At 36.8% G+C, this 23,026-nt stretch overlaps 1 protein-coding gene across 1 annotated transcript in view; it reads right to left on the bottom strand.

Moving 5' to 3' along the window:
* LOC128068335 (disintegrin and metalloproteinase domain-containing protein 2) overlaps positions 1 to 20,673 on the bottom strand; it is a 111,996-nt gene extending 91,323 nt beyond the window's left edge. Inside the window, exons 1-5 of the mRNA XM_052661482.1 lie at positions 20,619 to 20,673; positions 19,985 to 20,061; positions 17,457 to 17,512; positions 12,633 to 12,711; positions 302 to 378 (exon numbers count right to left, since the gene is read on the bottom strand). Of these exons, the coding sequence (XP_052517442.1) occupies positions 302 to 378; positions 12,633 to 12,711; positions 17,457 to 17,512; positions 19,985 to 20,061; positions 20,619 to 20,673 (344 nt within the window). The remainder of the gene's footprint in view (positions 1 to 301; positions 379 to 12,632; positions 12,712 to 17,456; positions 17,513 to 19,984; positions 20,062 to 20,618) is intronic.
* Between the last annotated feature and the right edge of the window lie 2,353 nt (positions 20,674 to 23,026).

The raw sequence follows: 23,026 nt of genomic DNA on the forward strand, positions 1-23,026 counted from the left end.
GATTCTCCAGGAAAGAATACTGGAGTGGGTTGCCATTTCCTTCTCCAGGGGATCTTCCCAACCCAGGGATCGAACCCTGGTCTCCCACATTTCAGGCAGATGCTTTAACCTCTGAGCCACACACACACACATGTACCTGACTCACTTTGTTGTACAGTAGAATCTAACATAACTTTGTAAATCAATTGTATTTCAATAAAATTAATTAAAAATAAAAGTAAAACTTCTGAATATAATTTCTAAATTTGAAAATTATTTCTTAAAAATTCCATTTTGCAACTGTAAAATTATATATCACAACCTCAGTCCACTACACGTGCTAATGATCGCCACTGAATTTGGATAACCTTCAATATACCCTTGGTAGTAGCAAAAATTCTGAAAAATAAAGGAAAACATATATTTTTATTAGAATACTTCATGTTAAATACATTATTCTCAAATATTTAAAACATATATACATATAGTGTATGCATCAAACACTTACTATTTCCGAGACAGATGTGTAAGATTATTAGATGGACATTTAACCTCAGTTTTCCAAAACTGTGCCTCAAAGTTTCTAAGAATAAGTGTACTTCCATGATCTTTTCTATTATAAATTAAACATGACAGCCCCTATCATTAGGATCAAGGCAAAAATCATCAAAACTTATTTTTTCAAATTCTTCTGACTTATTTTTTAAAGGTAGATATAAAAATAAAAATAAACCCAAAAACTTCCAAATTTATCAAATTAAAAATTACTTTATTATAATGGCAGAGTAGATTATATTGGATTATAAACTCCCAAATTTACCGAAAAACTAATTCACACATTTTGAAAGCTCAGTGAATTCAGAGTACAAACACAAAGAGATCCATAAATAGATGTATAAGCAAAAACATTAAAAATCAAAGAATCACATCTTGAAAGCAGCATGAGAAAACTAATTACCTTAAAAGAGTATTCCAGTGATATTTGCATCAGACTTCTCTGTAGAAACTACAAAGTTTAGGAAGCAGAGGGCTAACATAATGTACTTAAAGAAAAAACAAATTACTCAGGAGTTCTATATCAAGCAAGGCAATGTTGAAAAATAAAATAAAATAAATGTATTTCCATATGAACAGAAACTTTGAGAATTTATCACTTGCCTGGCCTTACATAGAACACTTAAGGAAATTCTTCAGGATGAAAGTAAGTGATTTCAGATAGTAATTCAAATCCACATAAAATTTCAAAGAGAGCTCAAGAAAGTTACTATGTAATTTAAAAAGCATAGTATAAGGGCATATTTTCCCTTTCATTCTCTTAACCGATTTAAAAATCAATTGAGTAAAGTAATATGTATGTATGCTTCCCTGATGGTTCAGTTGGTAAAGAATTTGCCTGAATGCAGGATATTGCCTACAATGCAGGAGACCCAGGTTTGATCCCTGAGTCAGGAAGATCCCCTGGAGAAGAAAAGGGCAATCCACCCCAGTATTCTTGCCTGGGAAATCCATGGACAGAGGAGCCTGGCAGCTATAGTCCGTGAGGTCACAAGAGTTGGACACCACTTAGTGACTAAACCACTAATTGTATATAGCATATTATCTGGTCCAAGAAATAGAATATATTTGCCGATAACAGCATATAGAAGGTAAGTGGAAACAAAGAAGTACTAGGTTAAGGAAAGGACTGCAGATAGTAAAGTAACTGTAACAGTGAACTGTTGGGATTGTACATTAATAGATGCAATATGTACAACAATAATACCATAGAAGAGAGGGAAATAAACAGTTTTATAGGAAAAATGTCTCTGTGTCTCACTGGAATTAAGGTAATATAAATCTAAAATTGCATCAGTTCAGTTCAGTCATTCAGTTGTGTCCGACTCTTTGAGACTCCATGAACCTCAGCATGCCAGATCTCCCTGTCCATCACCAGATCCCGGAGTCCAGCCAAACCCATGACCATCGAGTCAGTGATGCCATCCAGCCGTCTCGTCCTCTGTCGTCCCCTTCTCTTCCTGCCCTCAATCCTTCCCAGCGTCAGGGTCTTTTCCAATGAGTCAAATTTTTGCATCAGGTGGCCAAAGTATTAGAGTTTCAGCTTCAACATCAGTCCTTCCAACAAACACCCAGGACTGATCTCCTATAGATGGACTGGTTGGATCTCCTTGCAGTCCAAGGGACTCTCAAGAGTCTTCTCCAACACCACAGTTCAGAAGCATCAATTCTTCAGTGCTCAGCTTTCCTTATAGTCCAACTCTCACATCCATACATGACCACTGGAAAAACCATAGCCGTGATTAGACGGACCTTTGTTGGCAAAGTAATGTTTCTGCTTTTCAATATGCTATCTAGGTTGGTCATAACTTTCCTTCCAAGGAGTAAGTGTCTTTTAATTTCATGGCTTCAATCACCATCTGCAGTGATTTTGGAGCCCCCCAAAGATAAAGGCAGCCACTGTTTCCACTGTTTCCCCATCTATTTCCCATGAAATAGTCAATAAAGCAGAAATAGATGTTTTTCTGGAACTCTCTTGCTTTTTGAATGATCCAGCGGATGTTGGCAATTTGATCTCTGGCTCCTCTGCCTTTTCTAAAACCAGCTTGAACATCTGGAAGTTCATGGTTCACGTATTGCTGAAGCCTGGCTTGGAGAATTTTGAGCATCACTTTACTAGCATGTGAGATGAGTGCAATTGTGCAGTAGTTTGAGCATTCTTTGGCATTGCCTTTCCCTGGGATTGGAATGAAAACTGACCTTTTCCAGTCCTGTGGCTACCGCTGAGTTTTCCAAATTTGCTGGCATATTGAGTGCAGCACTTTCACAGCATTATTTTTCAGGATTTGAAATAGCTCAACTGGAATTCCATCACCTCCACTAGCTTTGTTCGTAGTGATGCTTTCTAAGGACCACATGACTTCTCATTCCAGCATGTCTGGCTCTAGGTGAGTGATCACAACATCGTGATTATCTGGGTCATGAAGATCTTTTTTGTACAGTTCTTCTGTGTATTCTTTCTATCTCTTCTTAATATCTTCTGCTTCTGTTAGGTCCATACCATTTCTGTCCTTTATCGAGCCCATCTTTGCATGAAATATTCCCTTGGTATCTTGAAGAGATCTCTAGCCTTTCCCATTCTGTTGTTTTTCTCTATTTCTTTGCATTGATCGCTGAGGAAGGCTTTCTTATCTCTCCTTGCTATTCTTTGGAACTCTGCATTCAGATGCTTGTAATTTTCCTTTTCTCCTTTGCTTTTCGCTTCCCTTCTTTTCACAGTTATTTGTAAGGCCTCCCCAGACAGCCATTTTGCTTTTTTGCATCTTTTCCATGGGGATGATCTTGATCCCTGTCTCCTGTACAATGTCATGAACCTCCATCCATAGTTCATCAGACACTCTGTCTATCAGATCTAGTCCCTTAAATCTATTTCTCACTTCCACTGTATAATCATAAGGGATTTGATTTAGGTCATACCTGAATGGTCTCATGGTTTTCCCTACTTCAATTTAAGTCTGAATTTGATAATAAGGAGTTCATGAGACTTCCCTGGTGGCTCAGATGATAAACACCAATAAATAAATGTAAAGATTGTCTTATTAGGTTAAAAAGAAAGACACAACTGTAAACCTTTACTAGACGTAGGCTGATTAAAGGAATATAAAAGAGTATCATGTAAATAGCAATCTTGAGCAAATGGGATTGACTACATTTATACCAAGTTATTCCGGTGGTGACTCAGATGGTAAACAATCTGCCTGCCAATACAGGAGACATGGGTTCAATTCCTGGGTCCCCTGGGGTCAAAGATCCCCTGGAGGAGGAAATGGCAACCCATCCATTATTCTTGCCTGGGAAATCCATGGACAGAGGAAACTGGTCCATGGGATCACAAAGAGTTGGATGCAACTAGTGACCTAACACTATAGTGTATATCAGACAAAACAGACTTTAAAAACAAAAAACATGTTGGTAGATAATAAGCAATATTTTATAATGATAAAAAGTTCAACACATCAGGAAGATATAACACTTGTAAACACAGGTAACAGCACCATAGTACATTAAAAATTGGTAGATATGAAGGGAGAAATAGTTCAACAGTTATAGTTGAAGACTTTCTTTTTCTTTCTATTCCACTTTCAGTGATCCATGGAACAACTAGGTAGAAGATTAGCAAGAAACTACAGGATTTTAAAAAATAAATTAAGAGAACCCAGTTAATTTATACCAACATCCGTTGGACCATAGAAAAAGCAAGAATATTCCAGAAAAACAGCTACTTCTTCTTCTTTAACTACAATAAAGGTTTTGACTATGTGGATCCAACAAACTATGGAAAATTTTTAAAGAAATTGGAATACCAGACCACCTTACCCGCCTCCTGAGAAACCTATATGCAGGCCAAGAAGCAACAGTTTGAACTGGATATGGAACAATGAATTGGTTCCAAATTGGGAAGGGAGTACGTCAGGCTTTATATTATCTCTCTGCTTTTATGCGGAGTACTTTTATGCAGAGTACCTCATGTGAAATGGATGAAGCTCAAGCTGGAATAAAGCTTGCCAGGAGAAATATCAATAACCTCAGATATGCAGAAGACATCACCTTTATGGCATAAAGTGAAGAATAACTAAAGAGCCTCTTGATGAAGATGAAAGGGGAGAGTGAAAAAGCTGGCTTAAAACTCAACATTGACAAAAGGAAGATCAGGCCATCGGGTCCCACCACTTCATGACAAATAGATGGGGAAACAAAGGAAACGGTCAAAGACTTTATTTTCTTGGGTTCCAAAATCACTGCAGATGGTGACTGCAGCCATGAAATTCAAAGACACTTGCTCCTTGGAAGAAAACCTAAGACAAACCTAGACGGTGTATTAAAAAGCAGAAACATCACTTTGTCAGCAAAGGTCTGTATAGTCAAAGCTATGGCTTTTCCAGTAGTCATGAATGGATGTGAGTGTTGGACCATAAAGCTGAGTGTCAAAGAATTGATGCTTTTCAGCTGTGATGTTGGATAAGACCCTTCAGAGTCCCTAGGACAGCAAGGAGAGCAAACCAGTCAATCCTAAAGGAAATCAATTCTGAATAATCATTGGAAGGATTGATGCTGAAGCTAAAACTCCAGTACTTTGGCCACCAGATGTGAAGAGCTGACTCATTGGAAAAGACCTGATGCTAGGAAAGATTGAAGGCAGGAGGAGAAGGGGGCGTCAGAGGGTGAGATGGCTGGATGGCATCATCCACGCAATGGACATGAATGTGAGAAAACGCAGGGAGATGGTGAAGGACAGGGAAGCCTTGGTGTGCTGCAGTCCATGGGGTCACAAAGAGTCAGACACTACTGAGTAACTGAACAACAAAAGTAAAGCTGTACACCTGTGGCAAATTAATGTTGATGTATGGCAAAACCAATATAATATTGTAAAGTAAAAAATAAAATAAAATAAAATCTGAAATAAAAAGTAAACCTAGCAGACATCTGTAAACTGCTCTGCCAAAGAAAAACAAGGCACGCATTCTTCTTAGTCTATACATATTTTCCAGGATAGATCATATGCTCATGCATTACAAAAGCCTCAATTAAAAAATACAGAACTAGTAAAAGTATGCTTTCTGATAAGAATGACATTTTTTAGAAATAACTGACAGAAAACATTTGGATGAACTCACAGACATGTGGAAATCAAGCATCGTATCTCTAAATAACCTATGGATTAAAGGAGAAATCAAATATGAAACCAGAAGATATTTGAGCAAAATAAAAATGAAGAAACTCCATACTTAAAAAGTATAGGATGTGGCGAAAGCTAGTGCTTTTGATAAATGTATATAGATTGACACATATATTAATAATGAAAAAAGATAAAGTAACACCAATCCAACCACCTATAACTCAGGAAAAGGAAGAACAAGTTAAATCTAAATTAAGCAGAAGAAAGGAAATAATGAAGATTAGAGTGAAATTAAATAGGAATAAATAGATCAATGAAAGCAAAAGGTGGTTCTTTGAAAAGTTAAAATGGACAATTCTTAAGCTACATCGACTACTAAAAGAACCAAATTACTAAAATCAGAAATAAAAGTGGGGTGTTACTACCACCCTTATAGCAGGATTATTTAGGGAGTGCTAAGAGTCATCATACACCAACATTGCATGATGTTGGTAAATCAATATATCTATAGAAAAGCACAAACTACCTTCTCTGTCCATGGTGCCTCCTCTAGCATCAGCACTCGTGAACTCACAGAGAGCCTTATCCACTGCTGTGGATTCTACACAGTGTTGTGTCTCACACAGAAACTTATTTTTCAGTGAATTAAGTGTAGCCATTGGTTTATGTTGGCTTCCCTCATAGCCCAGTCAGTAAGGAATCTGCCTGCAATGCTGGAGACCCGGGTTTGATCCCTGGGTCAGGAAGATCCCTTGGAGAACAAATGGCCACCCACTCCAGTATTTTTACTTGGGGAATCTCATGGACAGAAAAGCCTGGCTAGTACAGTTCATGGGGTCGCAAGAGTTGGACATGACTTAGTAACTAAACTACCATCACCACCATTGGTTTATATACATATCTAACCATATATTCTATCATCTGGAAGTGGCTGATCTAATTTAAAGGTAGACTAGCTTACTGAGCACTCTTTTACCATGGTAGTTGGGAGACATTACTCTGAAAGGCTGGGGTTCTGTTTGCATCAGAGACCAGTATATGGCAAGTTTCACTGAGAGCCTCAATACATTTGTCCAGATATAAGGTGTTGAAATGGGAGTCTCACCTTCCCAACATTATACCTAATAACTATTTGGTAGCTTTTTTGCTTTCTACCATAGTAACTTTTAGCCCCCAGCCACCAGTGGGGGATTTGTTCACCCGGGGACACAATAATAATTCTACTACTTTGGAAGATGAAACTTCCACCTGGATATTTTGAGCCACTTCTGACACTGTACAAATGAGCAGGCTAATCCAGTGGCTGGAGTGACTGACTCTGAACACAGTAGGGAAAACTGTTGCTTAAAGAAGTGCTGTGTCTTCAATCCACTTGAATATAACAGTAACCAAAATAAGATATGATTAAGGATCCAGACCCTCTGGGAATGAAGATTTGTGCTATTCTGCTAGGTAAACATCCATAAGAAGCTTAGGTAGGTCCTGTTGAGGGCAACGGAAATGGGGAGCAGGTGGTGGGAACAAGAAGTCATACACAGCAATCATAACTGATCACAGAAGCGAAGACTCTAGCAGCTTTGCATATGTTCTTTTGGCTTGTCACATGCGTATGTATCTTTATTTGTATGTACCAACCATTTTCTTCTTTCCCCCCTCTTCCTATTATCGGCTTACATACAAGTGGTTGGAGGTTAACTTTACAAGTTAATTTAACCTCATGTTAACACAGTATTCAGCAGGACTGTGACAATTTGTGGAGAGCTTAATATTGCTACCAATGGACACAATGACATGTGATTGTGTGTCTCATCAATTTGTGGAAGAATGAAAATCGCTTTGATTGTGAAAGTTTGTTTAAATGTTGTTAACTAGAAATAGGTGATTCTGGTGTTTTTTTCAGAGTTCAAATGTATACATATGGGGGGCTTCCCTGGTGGCTCAGTGGTAAGGAATCTGCCTGCCAATACAGGAGATGCGGGTTCAGTCTCTGGTATGGGAAGACCCCACACGCCATGGAGCAACTAAGCTTGTGTGCCACAACTATTGAGCCTGTGCCCTAGAGCCTGTGCTCCTCAACAAGAGAAGCTACAGTAGTGAGAAGCCTGCACACCACCACAAAGAGTAGCCCTCTCTCGCCACAACTAGGGAAAAGCCTGCACAGCAATGAACACCTGGCACAGCCAAAAAAAAAAAAATTTTTTTTTAAAATGAGTGCATATGGAAACTGAATAGTCTAAGTTGTAAGGCTCTGTTGATTATTAATGCATTGCAACTCAGTTTCAAATTAACCTTTTGCCTGCTTTGCGCAAATGAATATGGGTCCCTTAATTATTTTTTCCTTTGCTACAGAGCAAGCTTTGCTAGTAAGGGGTGCTGGTGAGCATGGGAAGACAGCTGTCTGGTTCCAGGGTGCTAGCTTGGTAGGCTCCTACAGAGAGTACAGCTGTGGCAAAGCCAGGATGCTTCAGTGACTGGTGGTCACTAACACCCTTCAGTAAGTAGTTTCCATCTGTCCAGGCCCCTCTCCTTCCGCAGTAAAGTGACTTTGGTGAGACATCTTGTGAGCAGCTCTCCTGGCTACCCAAAGGGCAGATTTCCCTTGGATGGTTGTGAAGAGAAATTTCACAGCAGCAGCAACTGGAACAGCACCACAGTAACTTCTGCTATTCGAAGATCCACGGTCATGCCACTTTCAGCAATCCCAACTCTCGGTAAAGAAACAGGCTTCTTGAACCCATCCTAAGGTTGCCAACTGCTTCTTGTATCTGATATTCCTATGTCCTTTAAAGTTCTCTTTACTTCTTATTTTTTACTCTAATCCCTGTTACAGTTAATAATTCTCTATATTAAGCTTTCTATGTGCAAATTTTTGAGTGATTTCTTTAGACATAGACTAACACAGTTTCTTACATTCTTCAGATACTTCATTGATTTATCATCATATTTGTATTTCTTGACTGTGGGTTCATATACAGCTTCATCTGCATAAATCATACTTTATACACTCAAGAGAAAATATCTCTTCCTTTCCTCCAGGTTTTGACTACTTTCCTGCAAATGTGGTTTATATGGTCCAGACTGATAACATATCTAATTCTCCAAAATTATCAGTAAATTATATCAATCTTTTACATAAGTTGATTGGAAAAGTTGGAAATCAATAAATAAGTCATTTTAGGTCAGTAGAGAATGAAATTTTGATAGAGTAATCAAAAGTTTATTATTTTTATACAATTTCCTTTCCCAGTTTTTTCATATTTTTTTCATTGTCATTTTTCTGCACTGTTTTCCTTTACCATACCTTGTTTGGTCTTCTAATAGCACTCAAAATGAATGTGTATAAACTTAGCAACAGTAAGAATGTTGCTGTTGTGTGTGTCTCCTACAAATTTTGATCTGATCAACTTGATTTATAGTTCTGCTCAAGTCATCAACATATTTGCTGAGTTTCTTCCTACTTCACCTATTGATTATCAAGAGAGAAAGAGAGTGTGTGTGTATGTGTGTTTGTGTGGGCACGTGTATTCAGTTGTGTCTGACTCTTTGTGACTCTATGGACTGTAGCCTGTCAGGCTCCTCTGTCCAGGGGATTCTCCAGGTAAGACCACTGGAGCAGATTGCCATTTCCTACTTCAGGGATCTTTCCGACTCACAGATCAAACCCTCGTCTCTTGGGTCTCCTGCATTGGCAAGTGGATTCTTTATCACTAGCACCATAGAGAGAAAAGTCTAAATCTTCAATAATAATAATTTAATTATTTATTTTTTCATTTCTGTCAATTTCTGCCTCCTATAGTTTGACATCTATTTTTATATGCACACATATTTCAGATTGTTATGCCATCTTGTAATTTTATTTTTAGCCAGTATGAGTATCTCTCTGTCCTGAAGAGATCATAAAGCAAGCTGCAGACATGGGGAACAACCCTGTGATGACCAACTTAGACAGCATATTAAAAAGCAGTGACATTATTTTGCTGACAAAGGTCTGTCTAGCCAAAGCTATGGTTTTTCCAGTAGTCATGTATGGATGTGAGAGTTGGATTATAAAGAAAGCTGAGCACTGAAGAATTGATGCTTTTGAATTGTGGTGTTGGAGAAGACTCATGAGAGTCCCTTAGACTGCAAAGAGATCAAACCAGTCCATCCTAAAGGAGATCAGTCCTGAATATTCATTGGGAGGACTGATGCTGAAGCTGAAACACCAATACTTTGGCTACCTGATGCAAAGAACTGACACATTGGAAAAGATCCTGATGCTGGGAAAGATTGAAGGTGGGAGGAGAAGGGGACGACAGAGGATGAGATGGTTGGATGGCATCACCCACTCAATGGACACCAGTTTGAGTAGGCTCTGGGAGTTGGTGATGGACAGGGAAGCCTGGAATGCTGCAGTCCATGAGGTCACAAAGTGTTGGACATGACTGAGTAACTGAACTGAAATGATTAGGGAACAAATTCTGTGTCTGCTAGGTTGATTTGGTTTCTTGTAGATAAGCCTTTAATTAGCAAGATTTAAGGGATGAAAATCATTTGTGGAATTCATGAAAAACAGATTTATATGCTTCTAAGCTAATTTAATAAACTCTCCTGATTTTTCCTACACTGAAGATAGGCTTGAAGCTTTGGCAAACATACTTTGCCAACATGGCATTTGAGGCCAGCATTCAATAACTTACTACAGTCAGGTTATTACTAAAACAGTTTTTGATTTGTCTTTTTAATTACACATTTGTCTTTCATGACTATCTCCTGGGGAGGGAGGAAATAGAGTTAGGTGTTAGGTATATGAAGTGAAGTCGCTTAGTCATGCCCGACTCTTTGCGACCCCATGGACAGTAGCTGCACCAAGCTCCTCCATCCATGGGATTTTCTAGGCAAGAGTACTGGAGTGGGTTGCCGTTTCCTTCTTCAGGGAATCTTCCCGACCCAGGGGTCGAACCCAGGTCTCCCACATTGTAGACAGACGCTTTACCATCTGAGCCACTAGGATAGTCCGGTATATAGAATCACATAAAAGTAGGTGTGGGACATTGTGGCCATGTGCATATTATTGTTTCTATTTTTTTCTTTTTAGATGTGTCTCTCTCCCTCTCGAGGTTTCCCAGGTAGCTCAGTGGTAAAGAATATACCTGCCAGTGCAGGAGACAGCGAAGATGTGGGTTCGATCCCTGGAGAATGAAATGACAGCCCACTCCAGTATTCTTGCCTGGAGAATCCCATGGACAGAGGAGCCGGGCGGGCTACAGTTGATGGGGTCACAAAGAGTTGGACATAATTGAGCATGCACACACTCTCCTTTACCACACTGACACACACATGCACACACACAAAATGCCACACAGTATGTCTATTATATATGTATATATGCATAAGTGTATATATCATAAGACTTCTAGACAGTATGCATTATTTATACATTTGTATAGCCAACTCCATAGATGATTCACATGTATTTGTCTACTCTGTTTGGCAAAAGTTAAAGAACACACCATATTTATTATTTTCCCTGTTAAGAGCTTAGTCTATAAAAATGCTTTCACTTCAACATAGTGGTATAATTTGCTACACAGAAATCAGGATTGCATACAAAAAAATCAAAGAGGTATTGGTGCGTGCTAAGTCGCTCAGTTGTGTTTGACTCTTTGTGACCCCATGGTCTAGGTAGCCCACCAGGCTCCTCTGTCCATGGGATTCTCAGGCAAGAATACTGGAGTGGGTTGCCATGAACATCTCCAGGAGGTCTTCCTGACCAAGGGATCGAACCCACATCTTCAGCATCTCCTACATTGATAGGCGGGTTCTTTACCACTAGTGCCACCTGGCTGACAGCAAGTAACTGAAACCAGGGAAAGAGAAAGCAGTGATTAAGGATGATGGTGCTCATCCAGTCCTACCAGTCACCACCTTAGTTAACCAGACCTTCTGGTGCGGGTGTTAGAGGCTGCACTGGACGAGCCTCTTCATTCCCCGGTTGCCACATGTGCACAGCACTTGTGGTCATCTCTTTTCTGCTTTTCCAGGCTAGCAAGGCCTTCCACTTCTTTCCCTGGTTCACCCTCTATACTGCTAACAGAAACAGCCACTGGCGAATGTGAACATGGCTAGGCTAGTTCTGGCTGATATTTCCCCAGCAGCTCCCTGTGTCAGCAGGGATGGAGTCCACATGGATTTCCATGGTGCAGCATATCTTTCATGACCTGGCCCACTCATATCCTTCTCCTGCTTGCTGTGTTCCTGCCCAGGTGTTTCACACTATGGACATACTTAGCTATCTCAGAGTCACTGGTCCTAGACCCATTCCCCATGGGGAATGGAGATATGCCTCCTGCCATCTTAAAACCCATTTCCTGGGCCACCTTCTTCTACTGAAGGCTTGGCTCAAAACCATTTCTGTGTGGATTTCTCTGAGACTAGATATCACCATATGTTTCAGGTATTGGTGAGGCATGGTAAATGGAAAACAGAAAAACAGCATTTCAGGAGTGGGTAATCCCTGAAAGTCTATGCATCCTTCTATATTATTTTTATAACAAATCACAGGCTTTATTAAATGAAGCTCTGAATATTGCAAATAGATGAACACTTAGTATATTCCTTAATGTGCATGAAATGTAATGTGTGTACTTCTTTGGTCCCTGAACATACTTCAGATAAGTCTTTGCATTCTCCTTTTCTTCCAGATTTAGCTTTTTTGACTCAAGTCATGTTCTCTCATTGTAAGTATCTCACTCCATATTCAACCCTTTTACCACATCCATGTGCAGCATCGTGAAACAGTAGCTTAAACGCATCACGGTCATAAGCGGTTTGTTTAACCACCTGTGTCACAAAGCTAACGGAAAATACATCATCAAAAGGAAATGGTTATATTTATGCCAAAACAAAACTCCAGCCCTTCACATTCTAGCACCGTGTGGACCCTAAGTAAGATGGTCACAGAAGCTCACATAATAAAGGCAAAAAAGACAATAAAACATACCTGGAACTGTTGTTCAAGAGGTTTCATACTTCCTGTGCCACTGTAACCATAAACTCTAAAATTATGAGGTAAGAAAGCTCTGTAAAAGAAGATTTTCATGGAAAGTTAAATAAGTATCTAAGGGAAAATGTGTTTCCTAGATTTTATTTTGAAAAGATATTTCTTTCATTATATTTATTATAGATAGGAAGAGAGGCAGAGAGAGAGAAAGGGAGAGAAAGGAGACAGATTCTCTGAATACAAGAATTTAGTTCTAATTTTGGAGAAGGAAGTGGCAAGTCACTCCAGTGTTCTTGCCTGGAGAATTCCATGGACAGAGGAGCCTGGTGGGCTGCAGTCCATGGGGTCACAGAGAGTTGGACACAACTGAGTGACTAACACACACACACACACAACACACACACGCGCACACACACACACAGTTCTAATTTGGCTCAAAATTTCTAGTCTTCAGACCTCTCCTCATTCACCTTACTGTCACACTGTCCTCCCTGCTGTTTTAAAAACACAACGGGAAAACTTTCATCTCAGGGTATTTGCACTAGCTGTTGCCTCTTCCTGGGATGTTTTTCAACATAGCTGGTTGTCTCACCTACTTCGAGTCTTTGCTCATATACCCTCATCTCCCTGAGGCTTCTCTTGACAAGTTTATAAAACTCGGCAACTTTCCCAATTATCGAAGCGTATGGTTTTCAAATGACACTTCTTACTTTGCTCTATAATTTTGCTTAAGCATGTGTCACTTTCTAATATTCTTTCTAATCCCCCTTTTTAAATCACATTATTATTAGTCTCATCTGATAATATAAAATACATCTGCATTTTGTTTACTCATGTAATTCAAGCTCTTTAAAAATATCTGGAAAATAACAGCCAACAAATATTGAACTAACATGACATGAAGTCACTTTAAAATGCATTATTTGTAGACATGGGAAGAGGATGTTAAAAGTCTCTATAAAAAGAAAAGGTAGGTGTAGGTATTTCATTTTCATTTTCCCAATATGTATAGTATAAAGATTTGTGACTGTCACGGCAGTCTGGATTTGTTAAAGCAAAAGTTCAAAGAGCCAAAGGACTGACAAGCAGGACAAAATTTTTCTCTTTCCTGTAGCAAAAAAAGAAAATAACACATAATGGAGTGGAGTTCTAGGGAATGCACAGATTCTGGGTTGAAAGCCCTATGAAGAGACTTAGCTAGTGATATGCAGGTACTGTTTTTTCTTTTTGGCAAAGAAAGAAGTCATATATCTATGCTTGGCCGAGGGAGGAAGCTATTACTGAGGAGTCTAGAAACCAGCAGAACTTTTGGTGGCTGTACAGTTCTGGAATAAACATATGAATATTTAAGTTGTATCAAACACATAGCTTCTTTCCCTGTAAAGTCAGTTGCCAAATTTTGAAGTTGCACAGAGTAGCCAAGGAACAAAATTTAAATCTCTGAAAATAAGACCAATTTTTTTTTCAAAATTGATGATATAGACTCAATAAATCCTATTTTATTCAAGCATGATAAAAGCAAAGAAAATTACACCTACATTACTAGTTTTAAAGGCTGTAGAACCACTGGAAAGACTGGTTTCCCTCGTGTCAAATCTCTCTCTCTCTTTCTCCCTCTCCCTCCCTCTCCTTTTCAGGATAAATTCCCATCTGGAGCATGAAGGCTCAGGTTTTAAAGGTTTTAAACCAAACTAAAGGGCAGTAAGACTGAGAGCTTAAGTTGTCAATACAAATGAAGAAAGAAAGCCAGAAGACAATGAAATACTTTTAAAGGACAAAAGTCATTTTAAAAAGGTCATCCCAGAAGTTATTTCAGCAAAAAAGTTTTTAAGAATAAGGTTAGACACAGTTGAAAAAAAAAAGAGAAAAATGTACATATGAACACCGAGAGGGAAAAGAGAGGGGTGGAATGATTTAGGAGACTGGGATGGATGTACATACACTGTTGACCATGTATACACCATGTATAAAATAGATAACTGATGAGAACCTACTGTATAGCCCAGGGAACTAACTACTCAGTGCTCTGTGGTGGCCTAGACGGGAAGGAAATCTGAAAAAGAGGGGATATATGTATATGTATGGCTGATTCACTTCGTTGTACAACAGAAACTAACACAATATTGTAAACCAACTATACTCACATAAAAATTATCTTCTTTCATTTTTTGACTTTTTAAGATTTATTTTTAATTGGAGGATAATTACTTTACAATGTTGGGTTGGCTTCTGATGTACAATGTGAATCAGCCATAAGGACACATATATCCCTCTCCCTCCTGAAAGCCCCCCTTGAGCCCCTTCCAGCCCATCATCCAGGTCATCACAGAGCACCAGGCTGAGCTCTCTGTGCTACATGGCAGCTTCCCACTAGCTATCTGTTTCACACGTGGTAGTGCATAAGTTTCACTGTTACTGTCTCAATTTATCTATTTTTTTTTTTCCCTTTGGCCCACAAAAGGAAAGGTGAGGTGAAGATGGAGCAGAGATTTGAAAGATGCTGATCCTGAAGATTCAAATGATAAGGTCACAGGCCAAGGAAAGCTGGCAACCATCAGAAGCAGGGAGGTGTGGAAGACACGCTATGCCTCATAACGCCCAGGGAGCCTAGTCCTGCTGACATCTTCATTTTGTCTCAGTGATACTAATTTCAGAATTCTGGCCTCCAAAAATGTGAGGCCATAAATTTCTATTGTTGTAATCCACTTCATTTGTGGTGATTTGTTACAAGTGACACAGGAAACTGTATGTATGTGTTCTAGAAAATTTAGAAAAATGCGTAAATGTACATAGAAAAAAAAATCACTTGCAATCTCGCTGCTCAGGAATTTTACTGTGAACTTTTTTTTGTGAACTTCTTTCTAAATCTTTTACTTAATATATATATATATAAAATCATTTTTGTATATTTTCAACTTAAGTAAATTTGATATACAATAAATTGAAATATTTAAAGTAAGAAAAAGAATAAACCTAATGTTTAACACCGAATGCAAGCTAATCAAAAACAAGCAGACCTACAATAGACGTGAAGAGAATTCCTGAGACATAAAGAAACTAACTGCAGATAGAAACAAATGTAGGAAAAACGAAGAGCACCAGAATGGGTAAATTCATGCTTAATTATAAAGGGACATTGACTGTACAAAAATAATTCTAATAGTACATTGGGGCTTAAAAGCATAGGAGAAAAATAATGAAAAAGTAGAAGACAAGTGAAATGAAAGTGGCTTAATGATCTAACAATGTATGTGTGTTAGTTCCTCAGTTGTGTCTGACTCTTTGATTCCACAGACTGCAGCCCACTTAGGCTCCTCTGTCCATGGAATTCTCCAGGCAAGAACACTGGAGTGGGTAGCCATTTTTTCCCGGGGGTCTTTGCAACCCAAAGATTGAACCAGGGTCTCTTGCATTGCAGGCAGATTCTTTACCATCTGAGACACCAAGGAAGCCCCCAGCAATGTAGAGTAACTTGTAAAAGGAATAATTTATATTAGATTCAATAATTCAGGAACTAATATGATAGTCTAGAGAAACTACTAAAGAATAGTAAAAAGATATATAACAAGAATTTAATTGAGAGAAAATGGTATCATATAAAACAATAGATTCATTAAAGTGGAGACAACAAATGAAAAAGGAATATAAAATAAAATGTACAAAAGACAAAAATGACTTCAGACGTAATATGGAAAATCAAAGGATCAAGGAAAACAAGAGCATCTTAAAATTGTTGAACATAGCTAGACTTAGTACAGTACTTAATACTGTGTGATATCTGTACAGATAAACAGGGGTCGGGAGTAAACCTAAAATTAGAGAAAATAGTCCAGAAAGAGATCCCCATCATAAAGACTCTTTTGAATTATGACAAACATTTCATTACACTGAAATGGGAAAATTATTTTTTCAGTAGCATGTGCTGGATTCATTGGAGGCTAATACAAAAAAAAATTCAAATCTGGATTCCCATGTTCATAAAACACACAAACATCAATTCTGGATGAATCCTAGAGTTGAGTATGAAAGTGAAAACAATAAAAACTATTAGACAAAAGTGGCAGTTTGAATTCATGACTTTATGGAGACAAAGATTTCTTTTAAAATATGAAAATAATAATACCTACAAAGAAAATAATAATTTGGATTGCATTAAAAGAGTTTCAGCCTCAATTAAAAAAATTCCTGACTGAATAAAAAATTGAAAGGGAATGACAGGAAAAATTCCTCTGAAAGTACTATGTAGATTCAATGAAGTCACAATCAATGTCTATGGACATTTCTTTGTGGAAGAGTTTTTTGTAAAATATATGAAAATGAAAGTGGTAAGAAAAGCCAGAATATTCTTGCTGAAGATAATATAAAGAGACAGACTGACTAAAGCTTTTAAGGACCCATAGAAAAAAAGAATACCACAGTTTTGATTTTTCCTTATTCCCAAATATGGTGTGCTTTTTTAAAAACTAATTTCCTCAGCTTGTATGGGATTGAGTTTGGGTAATTACAGTTATATTCCAAGTCCTGAATACATTCTGATCTATAAACTAATTTAAAAATCACTGTTCTTTCCACTCAAAAATCCACTATGTTCTTTCAAATATAGTTGAATATGATAACTTGAAAACAAGTCATATTATGTATTAATGAAAAGTTCAAGATAATTAATATATATGCTTAAAAGATTGTCCTGAAGCATAAAATAAGAGGCAAATATCCAGCAACTGAAAATATTAAAGAATGCAAAATAATTATTTTCTGAATAAATATAAATAGTAATTATAAATAGAACAAAGAAAAGGTGATAAAATAATGTAAGTCACCTACTTTTGCATTAGGTTCACAGTGTACGTTTTCCCTTCAATTAAAATGTTGTAAGATACCTGGCAGGAGAGTGGATTAAAAAGGCAAAAGAAAAGTGAGAAAAATGTTATAAAGGAAAACTACCTTTTATGCTACCAATAATCACATCCTAAAGCACACTAATAACATAAAAAGAGGACAATTTATAATTTAATATTGACTTATTCCAATGGAATCAAATATTAAAATATTTGCTTAATTTGTATAGTTTTTTTAAATTTTTAATGTTTAGCCAATAAGATAGAACCTAAAACAATGATCATTTTAATCCATAGTGTGTTTAATAATGAAGTCATTGGAAAATTTGTACTTAAAATAATATAACTACTCAATTGAAAATTTATGTAGTATAGCAAAGAATTAACTGCACATATTTAATATTTACAGATTTTATAAACATCTGTTCCAAGTTTGGATGCAATATTCATTGAGTTTGTTAATATTGATAAATTTTGCCTGATAAATAATGGTTGTATAGTAAATGCTAACTTTATTATTTGCTTTGTACAATTTTTCTTATTTTTGTGCTAGACCTTTCTGCTCCCTTGTGATTTAGGTGTTCCTCTTGTAGGTATATATTTTAAAATCCAATTTGAAATGTATGTGATTTCTGATAAACTTTATCAAATTTTAAAGTTTAATTTAAAATTTAATTCACCATTGTATCAAGACATATGTATGCTTTGTATTCTTTTATTTGTTACAATTACAATTGTATATTCAATTTATTTCGAGTTATACATATTCATACTTTTCACCAGTTCCTGCTTTTATGTTGTTCTTGTCTCAGTTTCAACGTCTACCTGCTGCAGTACATTATTTAAAATATTTTCTTCTCTTGTAATCTGAAAGTGTTAATGTAATCTAATTTCTAATAAACTGCATTTATTCTGTGTTGTGATACCTGATCTCAGTTCATCTATGTTTACTGTATCCTCTTCTTCAGACTTTTTCTCTGTCTTTTCCAGGAATTCTAATTATTCTGTATCTATAAGCCTCTAATTCTCCCTTTTCTGTTTAGCCATTTATATGTTGTATCTGTTTATTTCTTCAGCTGTTTCTGGTCTACTGTTAATTCTTGATTTCACACACATATCTTTCACATAGAAATTCCACTCAGTTATTTTAAAAATCTTTTAGTCTTTTTAAGTTGAATATTCTCTTATGATCCTGGAGAAGGAAATGGCGACCCACTCCAGTATTCTTGCCTGGAAAATCCCATGGACAGAGGAGGCTGGTAGGCTACAGTCCATGGGATTGCGTTAATTCTTGATTTTACACACATATCTTTCACATAGAAATTCCACTCAGTTATTTTAAAAATCTTTTAGTCTTTTTAAGACTAAATATTCTCTTATGATAATGTCTTAATTATAATAATTATGAATATAACACATTGAATATTGTGTTTGTAGCATTTGTGAAATCAGTAGGTATGATAACCTCATCAGTTCAAAAATACTATTAATCCCTTGTTATGTATTCATTACTGTTCTAGGCATTGGAATTAGATATATCAACAAAATAGTCAAAAATTTTCCCTCATGAACGTGACAGTTGAGGAAAGATTTTTTTTCTGCTTCTCTTATGGGAATTACTGTCATAGAATCTGGTGAAACCTGGTTAAAGACAGTTCCCTCTTAAGTAGATTCTGTGTATATTTTCTAATATGACCAAGTAATCCCACAGATTTTTTTCATAAAAGATAAAACACTCTTTAAATGCTGTTAAATGTCTTGTTTTCTATTTAAATAAAGTTTTCATTAAATACATATTCCCTTATAAATTATATATTGACAATTTTAAGCTTGTAATATTTGTTAGTGTGAGCAGTAAGTAGTTACTAAGTAAGTATTTGCATTCAAATTATCTAAATATTTACTACTCAATCAAAAAGAAGATTCAGGTGTAGTGTTTCAAAAATCATACTTCATTTCTTTAGAAATTATTCTGGAAATTAATAAAAAAAGATAAGAATCTTTCTAATTGATTCAAAGAATAAAAAAGAGAAAACTAATACCTGAACCAAGACAAACTAAGATGGCATGAAAAAAATTCTTAATGATTAACATGTTTGCAATTAAGATGTAAAAATTATTCATGTAACATTTCATTAAATCAAATGCTTATCATTCCATATAAGGATGCCGTAGGTTTACTAAACAACAACTAAAAATCCTCCAAATCTTGCATGGTGAGTGAGGGTCAAGAGACTCTAAATGGATCAAGTCAGAGATTATTCAGACACTCAAAAGGGAAACATTTAGAAGATGGGCCTTGGGACTTTAATATAAGCATCACTTCACCGTATTTCTATGAAACACCATTAATCTTGGTTCATTTTCAAAAGGGCTTTTTCGCTTAAGAAAAATTAAGGATAAATAAATTCAGGAAGTGTGCAAGGATGAAAAACACCAGGTTTACTTATTAGGAACAAAATATTCACATGCTTATTTTCTTTAGTTCGTGGAAAATGTTAGTGCTTTAATTACATGTGTTTCTACTCCTCCACTTGATGTTGACCGTATTTTCTCCGGAACTGTAAACTGCACACGTAGTCTTTCAGAATCTGCAAGGTTCAAAATGTTTTACTGGGGCAACCTCCATCACCTCACAGCTTCGCTCATTATTTATTTCCTCATCTAAACCCATAATATTCTACATGCTACCCCTCATTTCTGCTCTCTTTTCAAACACCCTCAATATCCACTTTTTTCTAGAATTACAAATCTTTTCAAGAGAAATAAGTATGCTGCTTTAGGAATATTGCCCTGTGGGCAGGTTCCGGTAACCCTGAGGCAATAGGTCCAAGCATTATTAGAACAAAGAAAGTCAGATCCTTCGGACTTTCCAAAAACAGAACCCAGAGATCATCTTAAGGCATGTGCTCCAGCCCCGGCATCGGCATCGCACATATTTACTACGGTCTCAAGACGAGTGGTCAAGACCCTCGCAACCAAAAGTGGATTTTGACTGGGGAAGGAGGCAATGCGAGAGTGTTTTCAGACTTACATAGTTGGAGCTCCCGTCAAGAAAGCATTTTCACAGAGACAGCCGGCCTCTTAGGGGGAAACGGAAGGGAGCCCTGACATTCCCAACAGGTCAGAAGAGGGATTTTGTACTTACTGTCGTCTGTCTGAAGCCCTGTGAGCCCCAGGAGCAGAGACAGAATGCACAACATGGCTTAATGTCCTGGATGCCGGCCGAATGACGGCCGTTGGCTTGCCTACAGGACGGTTGGGGAGCGCGAGGAGGCGCCTCACCGCCACGCACACTGCAGGAGGCGGGCGGCTGGGAGAGCGCTGGGTCCAGACTCCGGGATGCTGCGTGCTCTTCAATAAGGGCGACCCGGGCCCCTAAGCCTATGCAGGAGGCTGCAACCCAGCGTGACTCTGCCTTCTGGTTCAGAAAGTGTAGCATCCGTTTTGAAATAGAAGGTTGAAGAGCTAATGAACAGAAAGGTTCATTTGTACCTTAACTGAACTTTTATATATAATATATTGTGTGAGTGAGTGAGGGAAGTCGCTCAGTCATGTCCGACTCTTTGCGACCCCATGGACTGTAGCCTATCAGGCTTCTCTGCTCATGGGATTTTCCAGGCAATAGTACTGGAGTGGATTGCCATTTCCCTCTCCAGGGGATCTTCCCAACCCAGGGATTGAACTCTGGTCTCCCGCATTGTAGACAGACACTTTACCATCTGAGCCACCAGGGAAGTCCAATATATTGTGTACAAATATATATATTTATAAATAAACATATTATATACATAATAAATAATATATTTACATACAGCTCAATATTCAAGTGAACAGACCAGTATAATTAATACTTAGATCCAGATCAAAAAGTAAAATATAGAAATACTAAAGCTGACAGACTGTGACAACTGTCAGCAGCCCCTGACAATCACTACTTCTAACAGAATAGTTTTGTCTGCTTTTGAACTTATATAAATGGAGCTAATCATCACGTATTCTTTTTATCTTCAAGTTCTTTCAACATTATTAGGAGATCCATACATATTGTGAATAGTAACAGCTATTTTTTTCTCTTGTTGCTGTATATCACACATTGAATGAATATGTTTATCCGTTTTTATTTTCTATTTTACTATTGATTATAATTTTATTCATTATAGTTGCAGCTATTAGAAAACATATTTGGCATAATACCTTCCAGGTCCATATCTGTTGTTGCAAATGATATTATGCTTGCTGAAATAAGTCAGACAGAAAAAGACAAATACTGTATGTTGTCACTTATATTTGAAGTCTAAGAAATAAAACAAACAAATGAGTATAAAGAAGCAAACTCACAGATATAGCAAGCAAACTATAAAGTGGGGAGAAGAAAGGGGGGAAGAGAGTGAATGTGGTATGAGGATTAAGAGGTACAGAGTCCTTTATATAAAATAAATGAGCTAAGGGATATAATGTACAGCAGAGAGAATATAGCCAATATTTTATAATAACTTTAAATTGAGTATAATCTATAAAAATTCTTGAATCACTATGTTGTACACCTCAAACTAATATTGTAAATCAACTATATTCCAATTAAAAAAAAATATTTCGGATCAGTGAAAATAACCAAAATCCAAAATCAAAACCAAAACCAAAACAAACTATGTTTGGCCCTTCTATTTCATTGAGGTCTGTCAATTTTTGATTCTTGTATTTTGAAGATGTATCATTTTTTATTATGCCCATTTAGGGATATTTTGTCTTCTTGTTAAATTGACCTTTATCATTACAAATACCACTTTTTACTTAGGTATATGCCATTTGGTGATTTACACTGGGTGTATTTCTAGAGTAAAGTTGCTGGATCACAGTGTATATGTTAGTAGGTACATTCAAAAAGTTTTCTAAGATTACTGTACTAATTTGTATTCCCACCAGAAATGTACAAGAATTACACATCATATCAATGCTTACATTTGTTTTTGTTTTAATGCTCATTTCATTTTAGTCATTTTGGTGGACCTGTAGATGTTGTACATTTTTGTTTTAAGTTTTATTTTAATGGTTGTTAGTGAGTTTTAGCACAAGTTTATATGTTTATTTGCTATTTATATAGTTTTGGTAAATGCCTGTTTGAAAACTTGGTCCATTTTCCAATTAAGTGGCCATGTGTCTCTTTTATTATATGTAGATCTTATTAATAGATTCTAGATATGATGCCTTCATTGGATATAATAGTCACAAATATCTTCTTCACTGGAGTTTGTATCATTGAACTTTTGTAGATACCCATTCGAGATCAGAAATTTACTTTTCCCCAATTTTCTGGGATTTGCATGATAAATATCTTATCAGGGAAGTTGGATTTTATCTAAAGCTTCATTTTGTGTAAATTGATCATATGCTTTTTTCCATTTTCTATTGATGTTGTGAATTAAATCTACTGATTTTTCAGTGTTGAACAGACTTGTATTCCTAGAATACATCCTATTTTGTCATGATGCATTATCCTTTTCATATTTTTCTGGATTGATTTGCCATCATTTTGTTTAGAATTTTTGCATTCAA

Source organism: Budorcas taxicolor, chromosome 24, assembly GCF_023091745.1.
Source record: "Budorcas taxicolor isolate Tak-1 chromosome 24, Takin1.1, whole genome shotgun sequence".
In the NCBI taxonomy this organism is placed as follows: domain Eukaryota; kingdom Metazoa; phylum Chordata; class Mammalia; order Artiodactyla; family Bovidae; genus Budorcas; species Budorcas taxicolor.